The sequence below is a fragment of the Erythrolamprus reginae genome, chromosome 12 (genome assembly GCF_031021105.1).
Source record: "Erythrolamprus reginae isolate rEryReg1 chromosome 12, rEryReg1.hap1, whole genome shotgun sequence".
NCBI classification, from domain to species: domain Eukaryota; kingdom Metazoa; phylum Chordata; class Lepidosauria; order Squamata; family Dipsadidae; genus Erythrolamprus; species Erythrolamprus reginae.
The window spans coordinates 8804920-8824497 of NC_091961.1; the positions used below are offsets into that span (position 1 = coordinate 8804920).

Genomic DNA, 19578 nt, shown 5'->3' on the forward strand with positions numbered 1-19578 from the left:
TCTTAGGATGGATATATGTTTATCCCAGGCATGTTTAAATTCAGTTACTGTGGATTTATCTACCACATCTGCTGGAAGTTTGTTCCAAGGATCTACTACTCTTTCAGTAAAATAATATTTTCTCATGTTGCTTTTGATCTTTCCCCCAACTAACTTCAGATTGTGTCCCCTTGTTCTTGTGTTCACTTTCCTATTAAAAACACTTCCCTCCTGAACCTTATTTAACCCTTTAATATATTTAAATGTTTCATGCAAACTTCTGTTGGCCTGTTCAATTTAACAAAATTTGAAGATAATAACAACAGAGGAAGAAGAAACTATTTTTGGTGTTTGGGGTGGTGACCTTAGCCCATGGTACAGAATTTTGGAAAGAATTATGAACCAAGGCCGTTGGATTATTTACTGATTTTATGTGTCCCTAGCATGAATATTTTATTCATTTCATTTTATTACAAGTATATTGCTCAAAACAAATAAATAAAGGGAACACTTAAACAACACAATATAACTGCAAGTAAATCAAACTTCTGTGAAATCAAACTGTCCACTTAGGAAGCAACACTGATTGACCATCAATTTCACATGTTGTTGTGCACATTCAACTTTGTACAGAACAAAGTATTCAATGAGAATATTTCATTTATTCAGATCTAGGATGTGTTATTTGAGGGTTCCCTTTATTTATTTTTTTGAGCAGTGTATTCATTTTTCAATCTGGTAGGATTCTCAACTGGACATACAGGCTTGGTTTTTTAAAACATTAAAAATCAAATCAAATCTGAATAGGAAGGTAAAAGTAAATCATCCTTTTAAAAACAAAATATGATATTGGAAAATATCGGAGTTTGAGCAGTGGGTTGTTTAAGCTGTTATTCTGAATATTAGGATGGAATTTATTGGGTGAAGAAAACACGATGTATCAGAAATGACCTCAATTTTACTGAATCTCAATCTATTTACTGAATCTCAACCTATCATCAAGATCTTTGATGAATTTATCTTTTCTTTAAGTACACTTTATATAGGTTGGCATCAAGACAAATTCCTTGTGTGTCCAATCAAACTTGGCCAATCAATAAGGTGACCAGACATCCTGCTTTTAGCGGGACAGTCCCACTTCTTAGGAATTTATCCCGCATCCTGTGTTGTTTTTAAAAGCTCCCACTTTTTTGGGCGGCTAGTTTGCAGAAGTGCGCTCACTCGCTCTGGCTCCGCAGCACCCCATCACCGCTGCCGCGATGCCTCTAGCTCATCCAGCCCTCCTGCTGCTGGGCTTACTGCAAGCCGGCAAGGCACTTCTGTGCCTGAAAAACCAACAGGCCAAACCTACCCTGACGCTGCGGAACCCACAACTCCCACTGCAGTCTCCCCCCAGCCCTTCAAGCCCTCCAGCGACGCCTACAAGACAGGGGCCCTGCGGACACCGTAGAAGCAACCCCCCTCTGCCAGCTGTGTTTTCACGGGGAAGAACAGGCAAGATTTGTGAGTTTTGTCAGTAGTTCCCACCTACCCACCGTCAATGCCTGCCGTACCTAACTCATGATCTGGTCACTTCACCAATAAAATTCTGTTCTGTTCTATTCCATTCCATTCCATTATATTCCATTCTATTCTATCCTATTCTATTCCATTCCTCTCCATTCTTTATTAACTGCAGTTAGATACTTCCAGGTTTTTTTTCTTGACAAAAATACATATTTTCCTGTTTTCTTCTCATTTCCTCTCCTTTTTTTCTTAGCATTCTGTTCCTCATAATTTTTTTAAAAAGCTATCATCTGTCTTTTTGAGTAGACCCCAAGTGTATTTGTCATAATCTGATGGCTCCTCGAATTGTTTTGATTAAACAGAAATATTAAGGGGCGTACATAAGTGCACTGGTGTGCCTTTCGTCCCCTGTCCAATTGTCGGTAGGGAAAGCAAGTAGGATGCTTGGCTGCATAGCTAGAGGTATAACAAGCAGGAAGAGGGAGATTATGATCCCACTATATAGAGTGCTGGTGAGACCACATTTGGAATACTGTGTTCAGTTCTGGAGACCTCACCTACAAAAAGATATTGACAAAATTGAACGGGTCCAAAGACGGGCTACAAGAATGGTGGAAGGTCTTAAGCATAAAACGTATCAGGAAAGACTTAATGAACTCAATCTGTATAGTCTGGAGGACAGAAGGAAAAGGGGGGACATGATCGAAACATTTAAATATATTAAAGGGTTAAATAAGGTCCAGGAGGGAAGTGTTTTTAATAGGAAAGTATACACAAGAACAAGGGGACACAATCTGAAGTTAGTTGGGGGAAAGATCAAGAGCAATATGAGAAAATATTATTTTACTGAAAGAGTAGTAGATCCTTGGAACAAACTTCCAGCAGACGTGGTAGATAAATCCACAGTAACTGAATTTAAACATGCCTGGGATAAACATATATCCATCCTAAGATAAAATACAGAAAATAGTATAAGGGCAGACTCGATGGGCCATGAGGTCTTTTTCTGCCGTCAGACTTCTATGTTTCTATGTTTCTCTCACTTATCATATATATTCTCTTCCTTTCATATATCCTCTCCTCTAAGTTCACTTTTACCCTCACATATATTACCACATGTCTATTTTTCTTCCTATGTATTTGTGTATTGGACAAATGAATAAATGAAAAAAAGTGAAATGAAATATTTCTTTTTCCTCCAGTGCTAAGTGCTGAAAACAAGAGTTTTTACCGATGGCTTGAATATGGTGAAAACCCACCCATTCCATCCCAATTTAAGCACGCCCGGTAGGGTAAAATCCCCCACCTTACCCTCCCCTCCCTTCCCATCCATCCAAGGCCTCTGGACTATACATCCCATCAAGACCCCAAGATGGTTTTCCAGTCCATAACCAAAGTCAATCCATCACTCGATTCCCAATGTTGACAAGGTCAAAGGGGACAGGGAGGCTTGGCAGAGTTCCAAAACTCTAAGGCTGCTTTGAACAGCCAGTCAATCACATTCAATCAGTCAAGGAAATACTGGTAGGTTTCCTAGGCGTTAGAAGCTTGGGAGTATTCTTCTACGGTTTCACTGCCCGCTGGGGGAGAATTAACACTGCTCTGAATTCTTCACTGATTCAATCATTTTTCTTCCAGTTCATTAATTCTGCTCTAGGTTGAAGCAGGGCACATTTTAACAGGAGGAGTGTGTGTGTGTGTGTGTGTGTGTGTGGGGAAATGCAACAAAACAAGTCTAATGAAATAATAGAGCAACTTGTCTCTTCCAGTAACGTCACAAAGCCTTCTCAATTTCACTCGCTACAGGGGAATGGCCCAAAAGGGGCTTCTCGGGGCTTTATTTTTTTTAAAAAAAGAAGAAAATAAAGGAGGGGGGGAAAAACTGGTGCCAGAATGAGGCTTGGAGAGAGCGAAGGCGATTATCCAATTTGAAGCTTAGCAGATCCAACGATTTGTAATTGCTTGAAAACACAGCCTGCAGACGACGGACCGATGCCTCGCTTAGCCAAACAAACGAAAATCAATTAGTGTCAGTTTCCCTTCTGCGCATTGTTATGTTTTGCGCCGTTTGTTTAAGCGAGTGGCTGACACTTTTTCATACACACATCTTGCGCGGGTCCCGTTTCTGTTTAACTAAGATGTCAATGGGGCTTGATTTGCTCAAAGATCAACTCCAGCCCAGCTGAGCCCAACGCCTGGCATTCCCGAGCAGAATGTATGTAGCATGTCGCCTCTTGGCTCTTCCAAATTGAAGGAGTAAAGTGGGGGGGGAGAGGTGGAGGAGGAAGAGGAGGAAAAGTCAGGGGCAATGCAAGCATTTTTCGGGGGAGGGTGCAATGGTCAACTTGATCTGCAAGAAATATTTGTTTGTTTGTTTGTTTGTTTGTTTGTTTGTTTGTTTGTTTGTTTGTATGCCGTCCCTCTCTGTAGACTCGGGGAGGCTCACAACACAATAAAACAGTTCATAACAAATCTAATAATTTACAATTTAAAATATTTAAAAATCCCCATTATTAAACAGACATACATACAAACATACCATACGTAAATTGTATAGGCCCGGGGGAGATATCTCAGTTCCCCCATGCCTGATGACAAAGGTGGGTTTTGAGGAGTTTACGAAAGGCAAGGAGGGTAGGGGCAGTTCTAATCTCTGGGGGGGGGAGCTGGTTCCAGAGAGTCGGGGCTGCCACAGAGAAGGCTCTTCCCCAATGCCAACCGACATTGTTTAGTTGACGGGACCCAGAGAAGGCCCACTCTGTGAGTAATATCTCCTTAAGTGCGTAAGCTAACAGTCCAGCAGATGGAATTTAGCCACGGCCGATGAGCCAAATTCTTGCCGCTGAAGCGCACAACTGGATGCAAAAGATTGCAAAGTGAAAGGAAAGAACTGGGTCACTTGTGAATATATCTCTGCCACTACTGGGCAATTATGAACTCGTCACTGGGGAACTGGGTCAGGGATACAAGTTTCTTTCCTTGACCCTCCAATGCCCAGAATTGAACTACTGTAGCAGGTCTGCAGAAAGGTTTTTATTTTGTTTTTATTGGATGCAGACACCATGTTATTCCAGTCCTTTCCTTATATTGCCCAATATCACAGGTACAAAAAATTGGACTCAGATATAAATGCTGTGATTTTTCCTGATTTTGACAAGGCTGTGATGTTCACAACTTCCCCAAATCCTGGTGTAGATGGATAGATTGTCCCATTCAGAGTCCTAATACAGTACTACCGTGTTTCCCCAAAAGTAAGACAGTGTCTTACTTTCTTTTTATCCCCCAAAGCCCCACTATCTCTTACTTTCGGGGTATGTCTTATATTGGAAAAAAATTGGTCGAATTTTTTGTTTTAACCATAAAATTAACATTTAGACGCCGTGACTTATGGAGGGGGGGCGGCGCGGAAGTGGGCAAGGGGCGGCGCTCATTAAGATCAGAGGGAGGTGGCAGACGCAGCGACGTATGGAGAGGGGGACGGTGCGGACGTGGGCAGGAGGCGGCGCGCAGCTAGATGAGAGGGAGGCGGCAATACCCCCGTGTTTCCCCGAAAGTAAGACATATGTCTTACTTTTGGGGTACGGCTTATATTAGCCGACCCCCCTGAAACCCCCGATACGTCTTACAATCGGGGGTGTCTTACTATCGGGGAAACAGGGTAGTACTGTCCTTGTGTTATACTTGCCTTGTTTTGCTCATCTCCTTTAGTTTAAATGAGAGGAAATTGTGCTGATTATAAGCAAGAGCTGGCTTTTCTGAAGGTTAGAGCCAGAGATGGGTCCCAGCTTACCTCGTGGGCACATGCACTCACTGCATGCCAATATGCAATAGTGAAAAAACCAATAATAATACTAATAATAATAATACTACTACTAATAATAATAATGATGATGATGATGATGATGATGATGATGTGGCGAGGGGGGCATTTGCCCAGGTTCGCCTGGTGCACCACTGCTCACAGTCACTCATGCCCTCATCACCTCGAGGCTCGGCTACTGTAATGCTCTCTACATGGGGCTACCTTTGAAAAGTGTTTGGAAACTTCAGATCGTGCAGAATGCAGCTGCGAGAGCAATCATGGGCTTTCCAAAATATGCCCATTTCACACCAACACTCTGCAGTCTGCTTTGGTTGCCGATCAGTTTCCGGTCACAATTCAAAGTGTTGGTTATGACCTATAAAGCCCTTCATGGCACCGGACCAGATTATCTCCGGGACCGCCTTCTGCTGTACGAATCCCAGCGACCAGTTAGGTCCCATGGAGGGGGCCTTCTCCAGGTCCCGTCAACTAAACAATGTTGTTTGGCGGGGCCCAGGGGAAGAGCCTTCTCTGTGGCAGCCCCCGCCCTCTGGAACCAAGTCCCCCCGGAGATTAGAATTGCCCCCACGCTCCTCGCCTTTCGTAAGCTCCTTAAAGCCCACCTCTGCCGTCAGGCATGGGGGAATTGAGATATTCTTTCCCCCTAGGCCTTTACAATTCATGCATGGTATGTTTGTTTGTATGTATGATTAGTTTTACAATAAGGGTTTTTTAGTTGTTTTAGTATTGGATTTACGTGTTGTTTTTATTATTGTTGTTAGCCGCCCCGAGTCTACGGAGAGGGGCGGCATACAAATCCAATAAATAAACAAACAAACAAACAAACAAATAAATAAATAAATAAATACAGTAATAATAACAAAACAACAATAACAACAACAACAAAACAACAACAATAATAATAATAATAATGAAAAATAATAATGAAAATAGTAATAAAAATTTAAAAAGATGGTGACTGCATGCACAGTGCCAGAGCTCAGCTTCTGAGCATGCTCAGAAGGAAAATAAAAATATTTTTTTTAAAAAAATCAAAAAAAGAAGATGGTGGCACCCACAGACCAGCACCGACTGATTCCGTTCGGTGACGTCATTGTGATCTCACCAGTGAGTCTCTACCAGTTTGGGTGAACCTGTTTGAACTGGTCCCTTGGGGCTTCCAGGTCATCTCTAACTTCACGGTCAAATTTCACATTGGTGTAACTTTGAAGTACTGAGATACAAGTTCAAATAGACCTCACATGGTTTTAACAGCAAAGGAAAACCTCTCTCTGTAAAGCAGGAAAAAAAATTCCTCCCCTGTCCATTTGTATCTTCAGACATTTAAAAATGTTTTGCAAAGATGATGGACTACATTTGATTTATGCTCAGCCATGGTATCCTTCCCAAGATGATATTCCCACACAACTTTCCTCATTTCCAGACAGACAGCCTATCCATATTTTTGTCTTGATCACTCCTTGACGAGGCTGTAGTTTTCTGTACTTGAACAGAACCACCAGTTTCAAATTAGAAAACAAGATGCTATAAATTGAGAGAATTTCCTGCGAGGGTAGAATTTTTAGGATGATTCAAACTGCCTTGGCTGTTTGGTATATTGCACACAGCTTCAATCGCAACAACACAAGACCACGCAACAGATTCAAACTTAATATTAACCGCTCCAAACTTGACTGTAAAAAATATGACTTCAGCAACCGAATTGTCGAAGCGTGGAACTCATTACCCAACTCAGTAGTGTCAACCCCTAACCCCAAACATTTTTCCCTTAGACTATCCACGATTGACCTCTCCAGGTTCCTAAGTGGTCAGTAAGGGGCTTGCATAAGTGCACCAGTGTTCCTTCCGTCCCCTGTCCAATAGTCTCTCCTTATCTCATTTATCTTTTCTTCCTTTCAAATATGTTCACCTATACTTTTATATCTTCTATTCTATTCTTTTCTTTACTTATATTATTACATATTTTTCTCTTCAATGTGTATTATGTATTGGACTAACTAACTAACTAACTAACTAACTAACTAACTAACTAAATAAATAAATAACCTTGATGATGCCTTCTAGAGGTATGCAGCTACACACTTCCTTTATCAATGAGATGATAAACCATATAACTTGGGTCTTCTTCAAGATAGTTTTCAGGAAAATCAAGCTTCTCAAAGTTTAGTTCAAGCATATACCTAGTATTGGATATACGGTGGGACACAAGTTGGTACTCAACTGCTTTGAACCTCATTGAATTTGGTACTCAAAGCATTTTGACACAAAAATTTTGCCCGGTACATATCAATTGTTTAGTATTTTATTTTATTTTATTTATTTTGTCCAATACACAATGAGGGTTTTAGTGGGTATATATCTATATACACATAGTAAAATACATGATGAAGGTTATAGAGGAGATACTCATAGTAAAATATATCTAAGAAAGAATAGAAAAGAAGATATAGTAATAGAACATATCAGTGAAAGAATAGAAGAAGAGATATAGGAATAGAAGAAAGGAATAGGAGACCAATAGGACAGGGCACGGAAGGCACTCTAGTGCACTTGTACTCGCCCCTTACTGACCTCTTAGGAATCTGGATAGGTCAACCGTAGATAATCTAAGGGTAAAGTGTTGGGTGTTTGGGGATGACACTATGGAGTCCGATAATGAGTTCCACGCTTCAACAACTCGGTTACTGAAGTTATATTTTTTACAGTCAAGTTTGGAGCGGTTAATATTAAGTTTAAATCTGTTGTGTGCTCTTGTGTTGTTGTGGTTGAAGCTGAAGTAGTCACCGACAGGTAGGACGTTGCAGCATATGATCTTGTGGACAATACTTAGATCTTGTTTAAGGCGTCTTTGTTCTAAACTTTCTAGGCCCAGGATTGAAAGTCTAGTCTCGTAGGGTATTCTGTTTCGAGTGGAGGAGTGAAGGGCTCTTTGGACATTTTCAAGGGTGTTAATGTCTGAGATGCGATATGGGTTCCAAGCAGATGAGCTGTATTCGAGGATGGGTCTGGCAAAAGTTTTGTAAGCTCTGGTAAGTAGTGTGAGATTGCCAGAGCAGAAGCTACGTAGGATTAAGTTTACAACTCTTGAAGCCTTCTTGGCTATGTTTTTGCAGTGGGCTTTGGCACTTAAATCTTTTGCTATTAGTATACCAAGGTCTTTAACTGAGTGGGGATTATCTGTGATAATTTGATTAGTCAGTTCGTATTTGGAGTTCAGGTTCTTCTTCCCAATGTGTAGGACAGAGCATTTGCGAGTTGAGATTTGGAGTTGCCATGTGTTAGACCACTCAGAAACAGCGTCAAGGTCTTTTTGGAGAGTAGCTGTGTTATCGGTGGTGTTGAAGAGTTTTACATTGTCAGCAAAGAGGACACAGTTGCTTGGATGTAATCGCAAAGGTTATTGATGTAGAGAATAGTACTCAACATACAAGCTAGAAGTTGGTGTCAGTTGTCTCGTGACTCACTATATTATTCCAGTAATGGGTTCTAAAACCCTTTATTACCAGTTCATGTGCATGTTCATGCCCACATGCGCTGCTTCTCCACATACGCAGAAGCATCCTGGGTGGGTGGACACAGCCTCCTGCCACCACTGGTTCTTAGAACTGGGCTGAACCAGGAGCAACCCACTGCTGCATTATTTCTTATGGGAAAAATGTGCTTGATGCTCATCTTTGATACACATCGCACCTCCCAGAATCAATCAATGATGAGTACTGAGGTATCATTATACAGTGTTCCCTCGATTTTCACGGGGGATGCGTTCCATGACCGCCCGCAAAAGTTGAATTTCCGCGAAGTACAGATGCGGAAGTAAATACACTATTTTTGGCTATGAACAATATCACAAGCCTTCCCTTAACTCTTTAAACCCCTAAGTTGCAATTTTCCATTCCCTTAGCAACCATTTAGATTATTATTCACCATGTTTATTTATTAAAGTTTATTTTAAAAAAAATTATTAAAGGCAGACGAACGTTTGGCGATGACATATGACGTCATCGGGCAGGAAAAACCGTGGTATAGGGAACAAACCCGCGAAGTATTTTTTTAATTAATAGTTTTGAAAACCCGTGGTATAGACTTTTCGCGAAGTTCAGACCCACGAAAATCGAGGGAACAATGTATATCCAAAGTAGACATACAAATATGTCCACCAATCAATACTTCTACAATATTCTTTATGTCCCTAAAATGTCATACCTTCTGGTCAAACGTAAAAATAATGCCTACTAAGAGCATTTGTTTGAATGTATGCCAATCACTGTTGTGACTAGGAGGACTAATAAGGCACTCTTGATCAGAAAAAAGGAAAGAAATGTATTCAAATATGCTTTCAAAGGACATCCTTGGAACATCTTAGGATGTGCAAAAAACCAAGTATAGGAATGTGCAACTTGTCCTATTTTGCCATTTGGGAGGACTTGGCAAGTGATGGCCAAAACTAGTCCAGGAGAGAAACTCAATTCAATTTGACCTCACCGATCTTAAAAATGTATTCAAATTCATCACCATTAAACTGATTATTTTCCAGTTATATTTGTAAATATTTTTTCCTTCCTATTGCTTGATAAAAATTACAACATGACATCTGGTTTTGGAAGACTTTGGGAAAAACTTTATCCTGGAGGAATCCAGGTGTGTAAAAACATTGGGATGGAGGTTTGTGGATAAAACCCATGCCACCAGACAAGTTATTTTGCATTCTTTTGAAGGTAGTCTATCTTGGATGACTACAAAAAGATATTGACAAAATTGAACGGGTCCAAAGATGGGCTACAAGAATGGTGGAAGGTCTTAAGCATAAAACGTATCAAGAAAGACTTCATGAACTCAATCTGTATAGTCTGGAGGACAGAAGGAAAAGGGAGGGATATGATCGAAACATTTAAATATGTTAAAGGGTTAAATAAGGCTCAGGAGGGAAGTGTTTTTGATAGGAAAGTGAACACAAGAACAAGGGGACACAATCTGAAGTTAGTTGGGGGAAAGATCAAAAGCAACATGAGAAAATATTATTTTACTGAAAGAGTAGTAGATGCTTGGAACAAACTTCCAGCAGACGTGGTTGGTAAATCCACAGTAACTGAATTTAAACATGCCTGGGATAAACATATATCCATTGTAAGATAAAATACAGGAAATAGTATAAGGGCAGACTAGATGGATCATGAGGTCTTTTTCTGCCGTCAGTCTTTTATGTTTCTATGTTTCTATGTTTCTACTTCCACCATCAGAAAGGGGCGGAATATAAATCTAATAAATAATAATAATATTAATCATCATCATCATCATCACCACCATCATCCTTAAGATCAATGAAGTAAACCTACCTTCTGAAGGATCAAGTCTCCTTGCTCTTCGTCCATGTTTTGAGTTGTTGTGAACAAACATATTGTCCGACACCGCCAAGACATGTCCATCAACATTCACTGTTGTTGATAACACAACCTGGATGTTTAAAAAAAAGAGAGAAAAGCAAATAAATCACATTCCCATTTTTCACTACCTAACCAAGTTTAAGCTCACATCCTTGTTTCACAAAAGTAAATCCAATCCTTGTAGGGATTAACCTATTACAATGGATGAAAAACAGCTTTTCTATTTTGATTGCGGTAGTAGCAGCAATGCGTACTAGCCCAAGATGAAGTGAATCCATGGTTTGATTTTGATAGCTGAATCGATTCACTTTGAAGGACCCGGATTGTGGGGGCAATATGCTGGCTCTGTTCAAAAGTGCTATTGCTAACATGTTGTAAGCCGCCCTGAGTCTAAGGAGAAGGGCAGAATACAAAACTCAAATTTAAAAAACTCAAAGGAAGAGGAATGGAGACAGCAAAGGAAAAAACAGCCCTGGCATTATAAAGATGTAATGGTTTGTGAATGGGATCATAGCACTCTTCTGATCGATGTACTAAAGACAGAATGGAAACATCTCAAAGGCAGGAAGTAGCAAGGCACCAATTTCACTGCTGTGCTAACACAGTACTTACATTTCCTGTATTTCCCACTCCCGCTGTCTGAAGGGGCAGGTACAAGATTACAAGCCTTTGATTCAGTGGTCCATGACAAACTACTTCAAAAGCTCAAATCCTATGGCATCTCAGGATCCCTCCACACCTGGATTACTGCATTTCTGTCTAACAGGCAACAAGTGGTCAAAATAGGAAGCTCCATATCAACACCCGTCCCTGTTAAAAGCGGTGTTTTTTATTTATTTATTTGTTTGTTTGTTTGTTTGTTTATTCATTTGTCCAATACACAATACATATGGAAGAGAATAGACATGAAGTAATATATATAAAGATAATACAGTATGTAAAAATAGAGGAGAAGATATATAAAAGGAAGTTCGCGGAGAGGGGCGGCATACAAATCTAAATAATAAATAAATAAATATAATATATATGATATATGAGATAAAGGAAAGACAATTGGACAGGGGACGTTAGGCACACCAGTGCACTTATGTATGCCCCTTACTGACCTCTTAGGAACCTGGAGACGTCAATCATGGATAGTCTAAGGGAGAAATGTTGGGGGTTAGGGGTTGACACTATTGAGTCCGGTAATGAGTTCCACCCTTCGATAACTCGATTGTTGAAATCATATTTTTTACAGTCATGTTTGGAGCGGTTAATATTAAGTTTGAATCTATTGCGTGCTCTTGTGTTGTTGTGGTTGAAGCTGAAGTAGTCATTGACCGGTAGGACGTTGCAGCATATGATCTTGTGGGCAATACTTAAATCGTGTTTTAGGCACCATAGTTCTAAGCTTTCTAGACCCAGGATTGTTAGTCTATTTTCGTAGGGTATTCTGTTTCGAGTGGAGGAGTGAAGGGCTCTTCTGGTGAAATATCTTTGGACATTTTCAAGGGTGTTGATGTCCGAGATGTGGGATGGGTTCCAGACAGATGAGCTTGTATTTAAGGATGGGTCTGGCAAAAGTTTTGTAGGCTCTTATGAGTAGTGTGAGATTGCCGGAGCAGAAGCCCCCCAAGGTAGAAGTCCTCAAGTTATCCTACTGGGACATACACTCTTCATTCTCTACATCAATGATCTTTGCGACCTCATCACAAGCAACTGTGTTCTTTTTGCAGATGATGTAAAACTCTTCAACACCACTGATAACACAAGTACTCTACAAAAAGACCTAGACTCAGTTTCTGACTGGTCCAACACACGGCAACTCCAAATCTCAATCAGCAAATGCTCTGTCCTACACATCGGCAAAAAGAATCAGAACTTCAAATACAAATTTAATAAATAAATTATCACAGATAATCCCCACTCGGTCAAGGACCTCAGGATACTAATAACTAAAGATTTAAGTGCCAAAGCCCACTGCAACAACATCGCTAAGAAGGCCTCAAGAGTTGTTAATCTAATCCTACGTAGCTTCTGCTCTGGAAATCTCACACTACTTACCAGAGCTTACAAAACTTTTGCCAGACCCATCCTGGAATACAGCTCATCTGTTTGGAACCCATATCGCATCTCAGACATTAACACCCTTGAAAATGTTCAAAGATACTTCACCAGAAGAGCCCTTCATTCCTCCACTCGAAACAGAAAACCCTACGAAACTAGACTTACAATCCTGGGTTTTGAAAGTTTAGAACTACGACGCCTTAAACATGATCTAAGTATTGCCCACAAGATCATATGTTGCAATGTCCTGCCTGTCAAAGTCTACTTCAGCTTCAACCACAACAACACAAGAGCACACAACAGATTCAAGCTTAACATCAACCGCTCCAAACTTGACTGTAAAAAATATGACTTTAGTAATCAGGTTGTTGAAGCGTGGAACTCTTTACCGGACTCCGTAGTATCATCCCCAAACCCCCAACATTTTACCCTTAGACTATCCACGGTTGACCTATCCAGATTCCTAAGAGGTCAGTAAGGGGCGTACATAAGCGCACTAGAATGCCTTCCGTCCCCTGTCCTATAGTCTCTCCTATATCTCGTATTTCTTCTCTACTATATCCTCTATAACCTTCATTGTGTATTATTGTGTATTGGACAAAATAAATAAATAAATAAAAGGAGAGGGAGGGTTGGATGAATTGTCCTCTCAATAAGGCAGGTCCTATCCCTGATTTCCTAAAGGTTCTTTTTTCAAAAGGCAATGGGGTTTTTTTGTTTTTCCTTGAATACATTTTGCTTCTCATCCAAGAAGCTTCTTCAGTTCTCTTGGATGAGAAGCAAAACTTTTTCAACGAAAAACAAATCCCCGTTGCCTTTTTTTGGGGGGAAGTGCCTTTTGGATCATCGCAGATGACTGAGAATCTCCATATGGACATTTGTCCCTGATTTTATTCTCTTATTTTGCTGACACCTGGTGGAATGGGTGAAGAAAGTACGTCAGTGGTTTTCCTGCCCAAAGTTTTATCCTTCCTTTGTGTTTTATTGAGTGATTTGTTATCTTCTTTGTGTACTTTACTGTTGTGCTCTTTTATTATAATAATAATAATAATAATAATAATAATAATAATAATAATAATAATTTATTGGATTTGTATGCCGCCCCTCTCCGTAGACTCGGGGCGGCTAACAACAATGATAAAACAGCATGTGACCATCCAATAATAAAACAGCTAAAAACCCTTATTTATAAAACCAAACATACACACAAACATACCATGCATAACTTGTAATGGCCTAGGGGGAAGGAATATCTCAACTCCCCCATGCCTGGCGGTATAAATGAGTCTTGAGTAGTTTACGAAAGAAAGGGAGGGTGGGGGCAATTCTAATCTCTGGGGGGAGTTGGTTCTAGAGGGCCGGGGCCGCCGCAGAGAAGGCTCTTCCCCTGGGTCCCGCCAGACGACATTGTTTCATCGACGGGACCCGGAGAAGGCCAACTCTGTGGGACCTTATCGGTCGCTGGTATTCGTGCGGTAGCAGGCGGTTCCGGAGGTAATCAGGTCCAATGCCATGTAGGGCTTTAAAGGTCATGACCAACACTTTGAATTGTGACCGGAAACTGATCGGCAGCCAATGCAACCCACGGAGTGTTGAAGAAACGTGGGTGAATCTTAAAAGCCCTACAATGGCTAAATAAATAAAGTGCTTTCAATAAAGTCCTTCGGGGTTGGGTGGCATAGAAGTCGAATAAATACATAAATAAAATATTTTTTTTATATTTGAGACAAAGGATTCAATCTGGAAATAAGGAGAAAATTTGGGTGAGCCCTTCTCTTTCAATCCATAATGTCAAACTTGGGTGACCAGATAGTTGGTCAATTCCTGTTGCAATCCAGAGGACCATAACTTGGTTGGTCCAAAAGAAAAAACAGTGGACCCTCAACTTGCAAGGAAGTTATATTAATTGCATATAACTCCAATGAATGAATGAATGAATGAATGAATGAATGAATGAATGAATGAATGAATGAATGAATGAATGAATGAATGAAAGTGCTAGGAAGGGGTGGGGGGAGAAACTGCCGTACTGGGAAATATGCAGAGAAAAATATATCTCCACAAAAGCATCTTCTATACAGAAAAAAAAATCTGGACTAGAAAGTGGGAGACTGTGAGGAAGGAAGGAAGGAAGGAAGGAAGGAAGGAAGGAAGGAAGGAAGAAAGGAAGGAAGCTTTCAAGTTGGTGCCCCTCATTGCATCTTCCTGTAGTGAGTTCCACAGGCTAATTGCTTCCTCTTAATCTCTCTCTTCCATCATTCATCTCTCCTTAATCTGACCTGAATATCCTCTCGTTCAGAAACACTGGTTGTTTCTAGGTGTCTAATTGAAGCATCTTGTGTGTAACCCATCATAGAATATTAAAGAGACAAAAAGAGACATGAGGGAGACAACACTTGTAAAGGAAAGGAGGTGGGGTGGTTCAGAAATATGAAGTATAAATAAATAAAACTTGCAGTATGCTTTGACAACATATGGATATCCTGGAAATAAAAGGAAAGCTCCATTTCCAAGCTAAGAGCAGGCAAGGCAAAACTGCAAACAAAGAGGAAGCTGTATGGATAAAGGGAATATTGGAAACATCCTCAGATTCAGGAAAACAACTAAGACATTATACCTGTAGTTGTGAGTTTTAGTTGTGAGTGACAAGAGAGAAAAAGTAGGATTGACATGTAGGAGTGAATGACAGAGAGAAAAGAATCAAAACTTCACAAGGTGCAAGGAAGATTGCTTTATATTGGATATTCCATTGCAAAACAGTCTTCAACAGCTGATCAATTATTTCTTTTCCATCTCCTTTCTCCCTCCCTCCCTCTCTCTCTCTCTCTCCCTCTTTCTTTTTCTTTCTCTCTATTTCCCTCTCTCTCCCCTTCTCTTTCTCTTTCTCTCTTTCTTTCCTCCCTCTCTCCCCCTCTTCCTCTCCCCTCTCTCTTTCTTTCTCTTTCTTTCCCTCTCTCCCTCCCTCTCTCTATCCCTTTCTCTCTCTATTTCTTTTTCTTTCTCCCCCCCTCTCTCTTTATTTCTTTCCCCCTCTCCCCCACTCTCTCTCTTTCTCTCTCCCTCTCTCTTTCTCCCTCTCTCCCTCTTGCTTTCTCTCTTTCTTCCCCCCTCTCCCACACTCTCTCTCTTTCTTTCTCTCTTTCTCTTTCTCTCTCCCACTGTCTTTCTCTTGTTCTCGTTCTGTCTCTTTCTTTCCCCCTCTCTTTCCCTCTTTCTTTCTCTCTCTCTTTCCCCATCTCTCCCACTCTCTCTCTTTCTCTCTCCCTCTCACTTTCTTTCTCTCCCTCTCTTTCTCTCTTTCTTTCCCCCTCTCTCCCCCTGTCTCTTTCCCTCTCCATCTCTCTTTGTCTCCCTCTCTCTTTCTCTCTCTTTCTTCCCCCCTCCCCCTCGCTCCCCCCTCTCTTTCTCTCTCTCTCTCTCTCTTCCTCTCTCTCTCTCCTCGATATGAGTTTAATTCATTCCAAAAGGCACTTGTCATACTTTACATTAAGGGTGCCTTTGCATTCCTGCCCCAAAACGTGTTGCTTTTGTTTGCCAAAAAGGTTTTGTCATTTGACACTCTAGGTGGAGTTGGGACCTTGTTCCCCTATGAAACGTCACAGCTCCAGCAGATGCAGTTCATTATTTTCCCTTAAACAATGGAAATAAATTTTAATCTCTCGCTGGCCAGCCCAGGCCACCCTACGGCAACAAGGGAATAAGGCTGAATTATTCCAGTGTCTGAAATATTTACGAGACGATTTTAAATTGTAACCAAATGTAAACTGAAGAGCGGGCTGCTACACCTTCGTATAACAGACACAAATCTAACTGCAAACAGACAAAACACTGCCTTCTAATCATCCGTGCAGATAGAGATAAATAGCCAATCACGTAACATGTTAATAGAGTTTACATCCAGATTAAAAATGTATACAGTGTTCCCTCGATTTTCGCGGGGGATGCGTTCCGAGACCGCCCGTGAAAGTCTAATTTCCGCGAAGTAGAGATGCGGAAGTAAATACACTACTTTTGGCTATGAACAGTGTCACAAGCCTTCCCTTAATACTTTAAGCCCCTAAATTGCAATTTCCCATTCCCTTGGCAACCATTTAGATTATTTCTCACCATGTTTATTTATTAAAGTTTATTTAAAAAAATATTTATTAAAGGTGGACGAAAGTTTGACGATGATATGATGTCATTGGCCAGGATATAGGAAAAAAACCCGCATTAAGTATTTTTTAATATATTTGAAAAACCGTGGTATAGACTTTTTGCGAAGTTCGAACCCGGGAAAATCGAGGGAACACTGTACACTGTAAAGTTTGATATCCAAGAAGCAGAGGACGGCAGCATTCAGAAAGCTCAATGGTTTGGCTGAAATTCAAAAATTTTCCCTACTGGTTCTGTGGGTGTGGTTTGGTGGGCATGGCAGGGGAAGGATACTGCAAAATCCCCATTCCCTCCCCACTCCTGGGGGAAGGATATTGCAAAATCCCCATTCCCTCCCCACTCCTGCGGTAAAGATATTGCAAAATCCCTATTCCCACCAGAATCCAGGGGAATGATACTGCAAAATCCCCATTCCCTCCCCATTCCTGAGGGAATGATATTGCAAAATTCCCATTCCCTCCCCACTTCAGGGCAAGGATACTGCAAAATTTCCATTCTCTCCCCACTCTTGGGGGAAGGATACTGTAAAATCCCCATACCTTCCCCACACTTAGAAGAAGGATATTGTAAACTCCCTATTCCCACCACAATCTAGGGTAAGGATACTGCAAAATGTCTATTCCCTCCCTACTCTTGGGGTAAGGATATTGCAAAATCCCCATTCCCTCTCCACTCCATCCCTATTCCCACCACAATCCAGGGTAAGGATACTCCAAAGGTCCATTCCCATCCCACTTCAGGGGGAAGGATATGGCAACATTTCCATTCCCATCCACTCCAGGGGGAATAATTATTGCAAAATCTCCATCATTTCTGGGGGAAGAATATTGCAAAATTCCCATTTCCACTCCACTCTGGGGCCAGCAAGAGGTGGTATTTGCCAGTTCCCCAAACAACTCAAGATTTCTGCTCTCAGTTCTCCAGAACCTATCAGAACCTGCTGAATTTTACCTCTGTTTTGGTATCAAGGAAGATGTAATTGGAGGCATGTTTTATGTCTTATAATGTTAGGTAGAATTTACTTTCCAGTATGGAAGATAGATTTAGTAGATGTCCTAATTCTTCTGGTTATATTAATGAAGGATTTCCTTCCCCAGTCTGGAAGGTAGACTGTAGCACTATAAATATTTTAGCAACCCGCAGGGGGCACTAAAAGGGGGCGGAGTTTCCTGAACACAAACATGATTGGGCAACTAAATGGGCGTCACTCCATGCCAGGTCCGGGTGAGGTATGCCCCGCCTATACCCAGCCCGGAAGCCACGCCCAGTGTGTGGGAGGGCTCACCCTGCATGACCCGGAACCGGAAATGACGTGGGTGAGCCCCAAGGGAACCAACTTCACACTGCTCCATCCGTGGAGGAAGCATGAGTTGTGCGACGGAGGTGCCAATCATCTTACAATAGATGCCCAAGGGAGAACACACAGTTGCTACTGATACCCTTTCCGCCCCGTTTCTGCCATATAGTGACCAAGTATATATACATCCAATTGTTGAGTCAAAACCTATTTACATACAGATGCACCCCATAACCACAAATCCTTCTCTTCATCCAGGATGGAGTAGGTGAAAAAACAATCCGTACCAAATGCTATAAGATTGCAAAAAATTCCTACTCGGCCCCAAACCAGGCGACCTATACAAACACCCTGGATTGAGTGGAGGGTGGGTGGGTGTCCACTCAGTTGTAAGCTCAGGGGGTCAAGGGAAGCCGGGGGTGAGCCAGCCCTGATAAAGGGTGCACTCCCCGCCCCCGGCCTCCCAGAATGCCCGAGCGGCCACTGGGTAGTCAGGGGCGTTCCCACGCTACCGCGGGGAACGCACCCAACTGATAGGCGATACCGAGTTTGTTCCCGCCATCGGCAACTGTCGGCTGGGCGTTAAATTGCCCAGCCTCTCATTTCTTTAACCATACATTGCTGGCTTAAGTTATATATTGGAAAACCCAACTAGTTATCGTGTAGAATGTAGCTGCGAGAGCAATCATGGGCTTCCCTAAATATGCCCATGTCACACCAACACTCCGCAGTCTGCATTGGTTGCCGATCAGATTCCGGTCACAATTCAAAGTGTTGGTTATGACCTATAAAGCCCTTCATGGCACCGGACCAGATTATCTCAGGGACCGCCTTCTGCCGCACGAATCCCAGCGACCAGTTAGGTCCCACAGAGTGGGTCTTCTCTGGGTCCTGTCAACTAAACAATGTCGTTTGGCGGGACCCAGGGGAAGAGCCTTCTCTGTGGCGGCCCCGACCCTCTGGAACCAACTCCCCCCAGAGATTAGAATAGCCCCCACCCTCCTTGCCTTTCGTAAGCTCCTCAAAACCCACCTTTGCCGTCAATCATGGGGGAATTAAGATAATCTTTCCCCCTAGGCTTCTACAATTTATGCATGGTATCTTTGTATGTACGATTGGTTTTATAACAAGGGTTTTTAGCTGTTTTAGTATTGGATTTTTACATTCTGTTTTTATCACTGTTGTTAGCCGCCCCGAGTCCATGGAGAGGGGCGGCATACAAATCCAATAAATAAAATAAAATAAAATAAAAAGTTATACACACAGTACTAACAATCTTCTACATCTCCTCTGCTTCTGCAGGTACATATTCCGTTACAACTACTGCTGCTGCACACAGTTCAAAATGTTGATGATGACATTTAAATCCTGAAGAACGTAGTCTCCAG

At 41.6% G+C, this 19578-nt stretch overlaps 1 protein-coding gene across 2 annotated transcripts in view; it reads right to left on the bottom strand.

The window, feature by feature from the left end:
• Positions 1 to 19578, bottom strand: part of EBF2 (EBF transcription factor 2) — a 347547-nt gene that overhangs the window by 67567 nt on the left and 260402 nt on the right. For both annotated transcript variants that reach the window (XM_070765697.1, XM_070765698.1), the window contains exon 8: positions 10642 to 10759. In XM_070765697.1, the coding sequence (XP_070621798.1) occupies positions 10642 to 10759 (118 nt within the window). The remainder of the gene's footprint in view (positions 1 to 10641; positions 10760 to 19578) is intronic.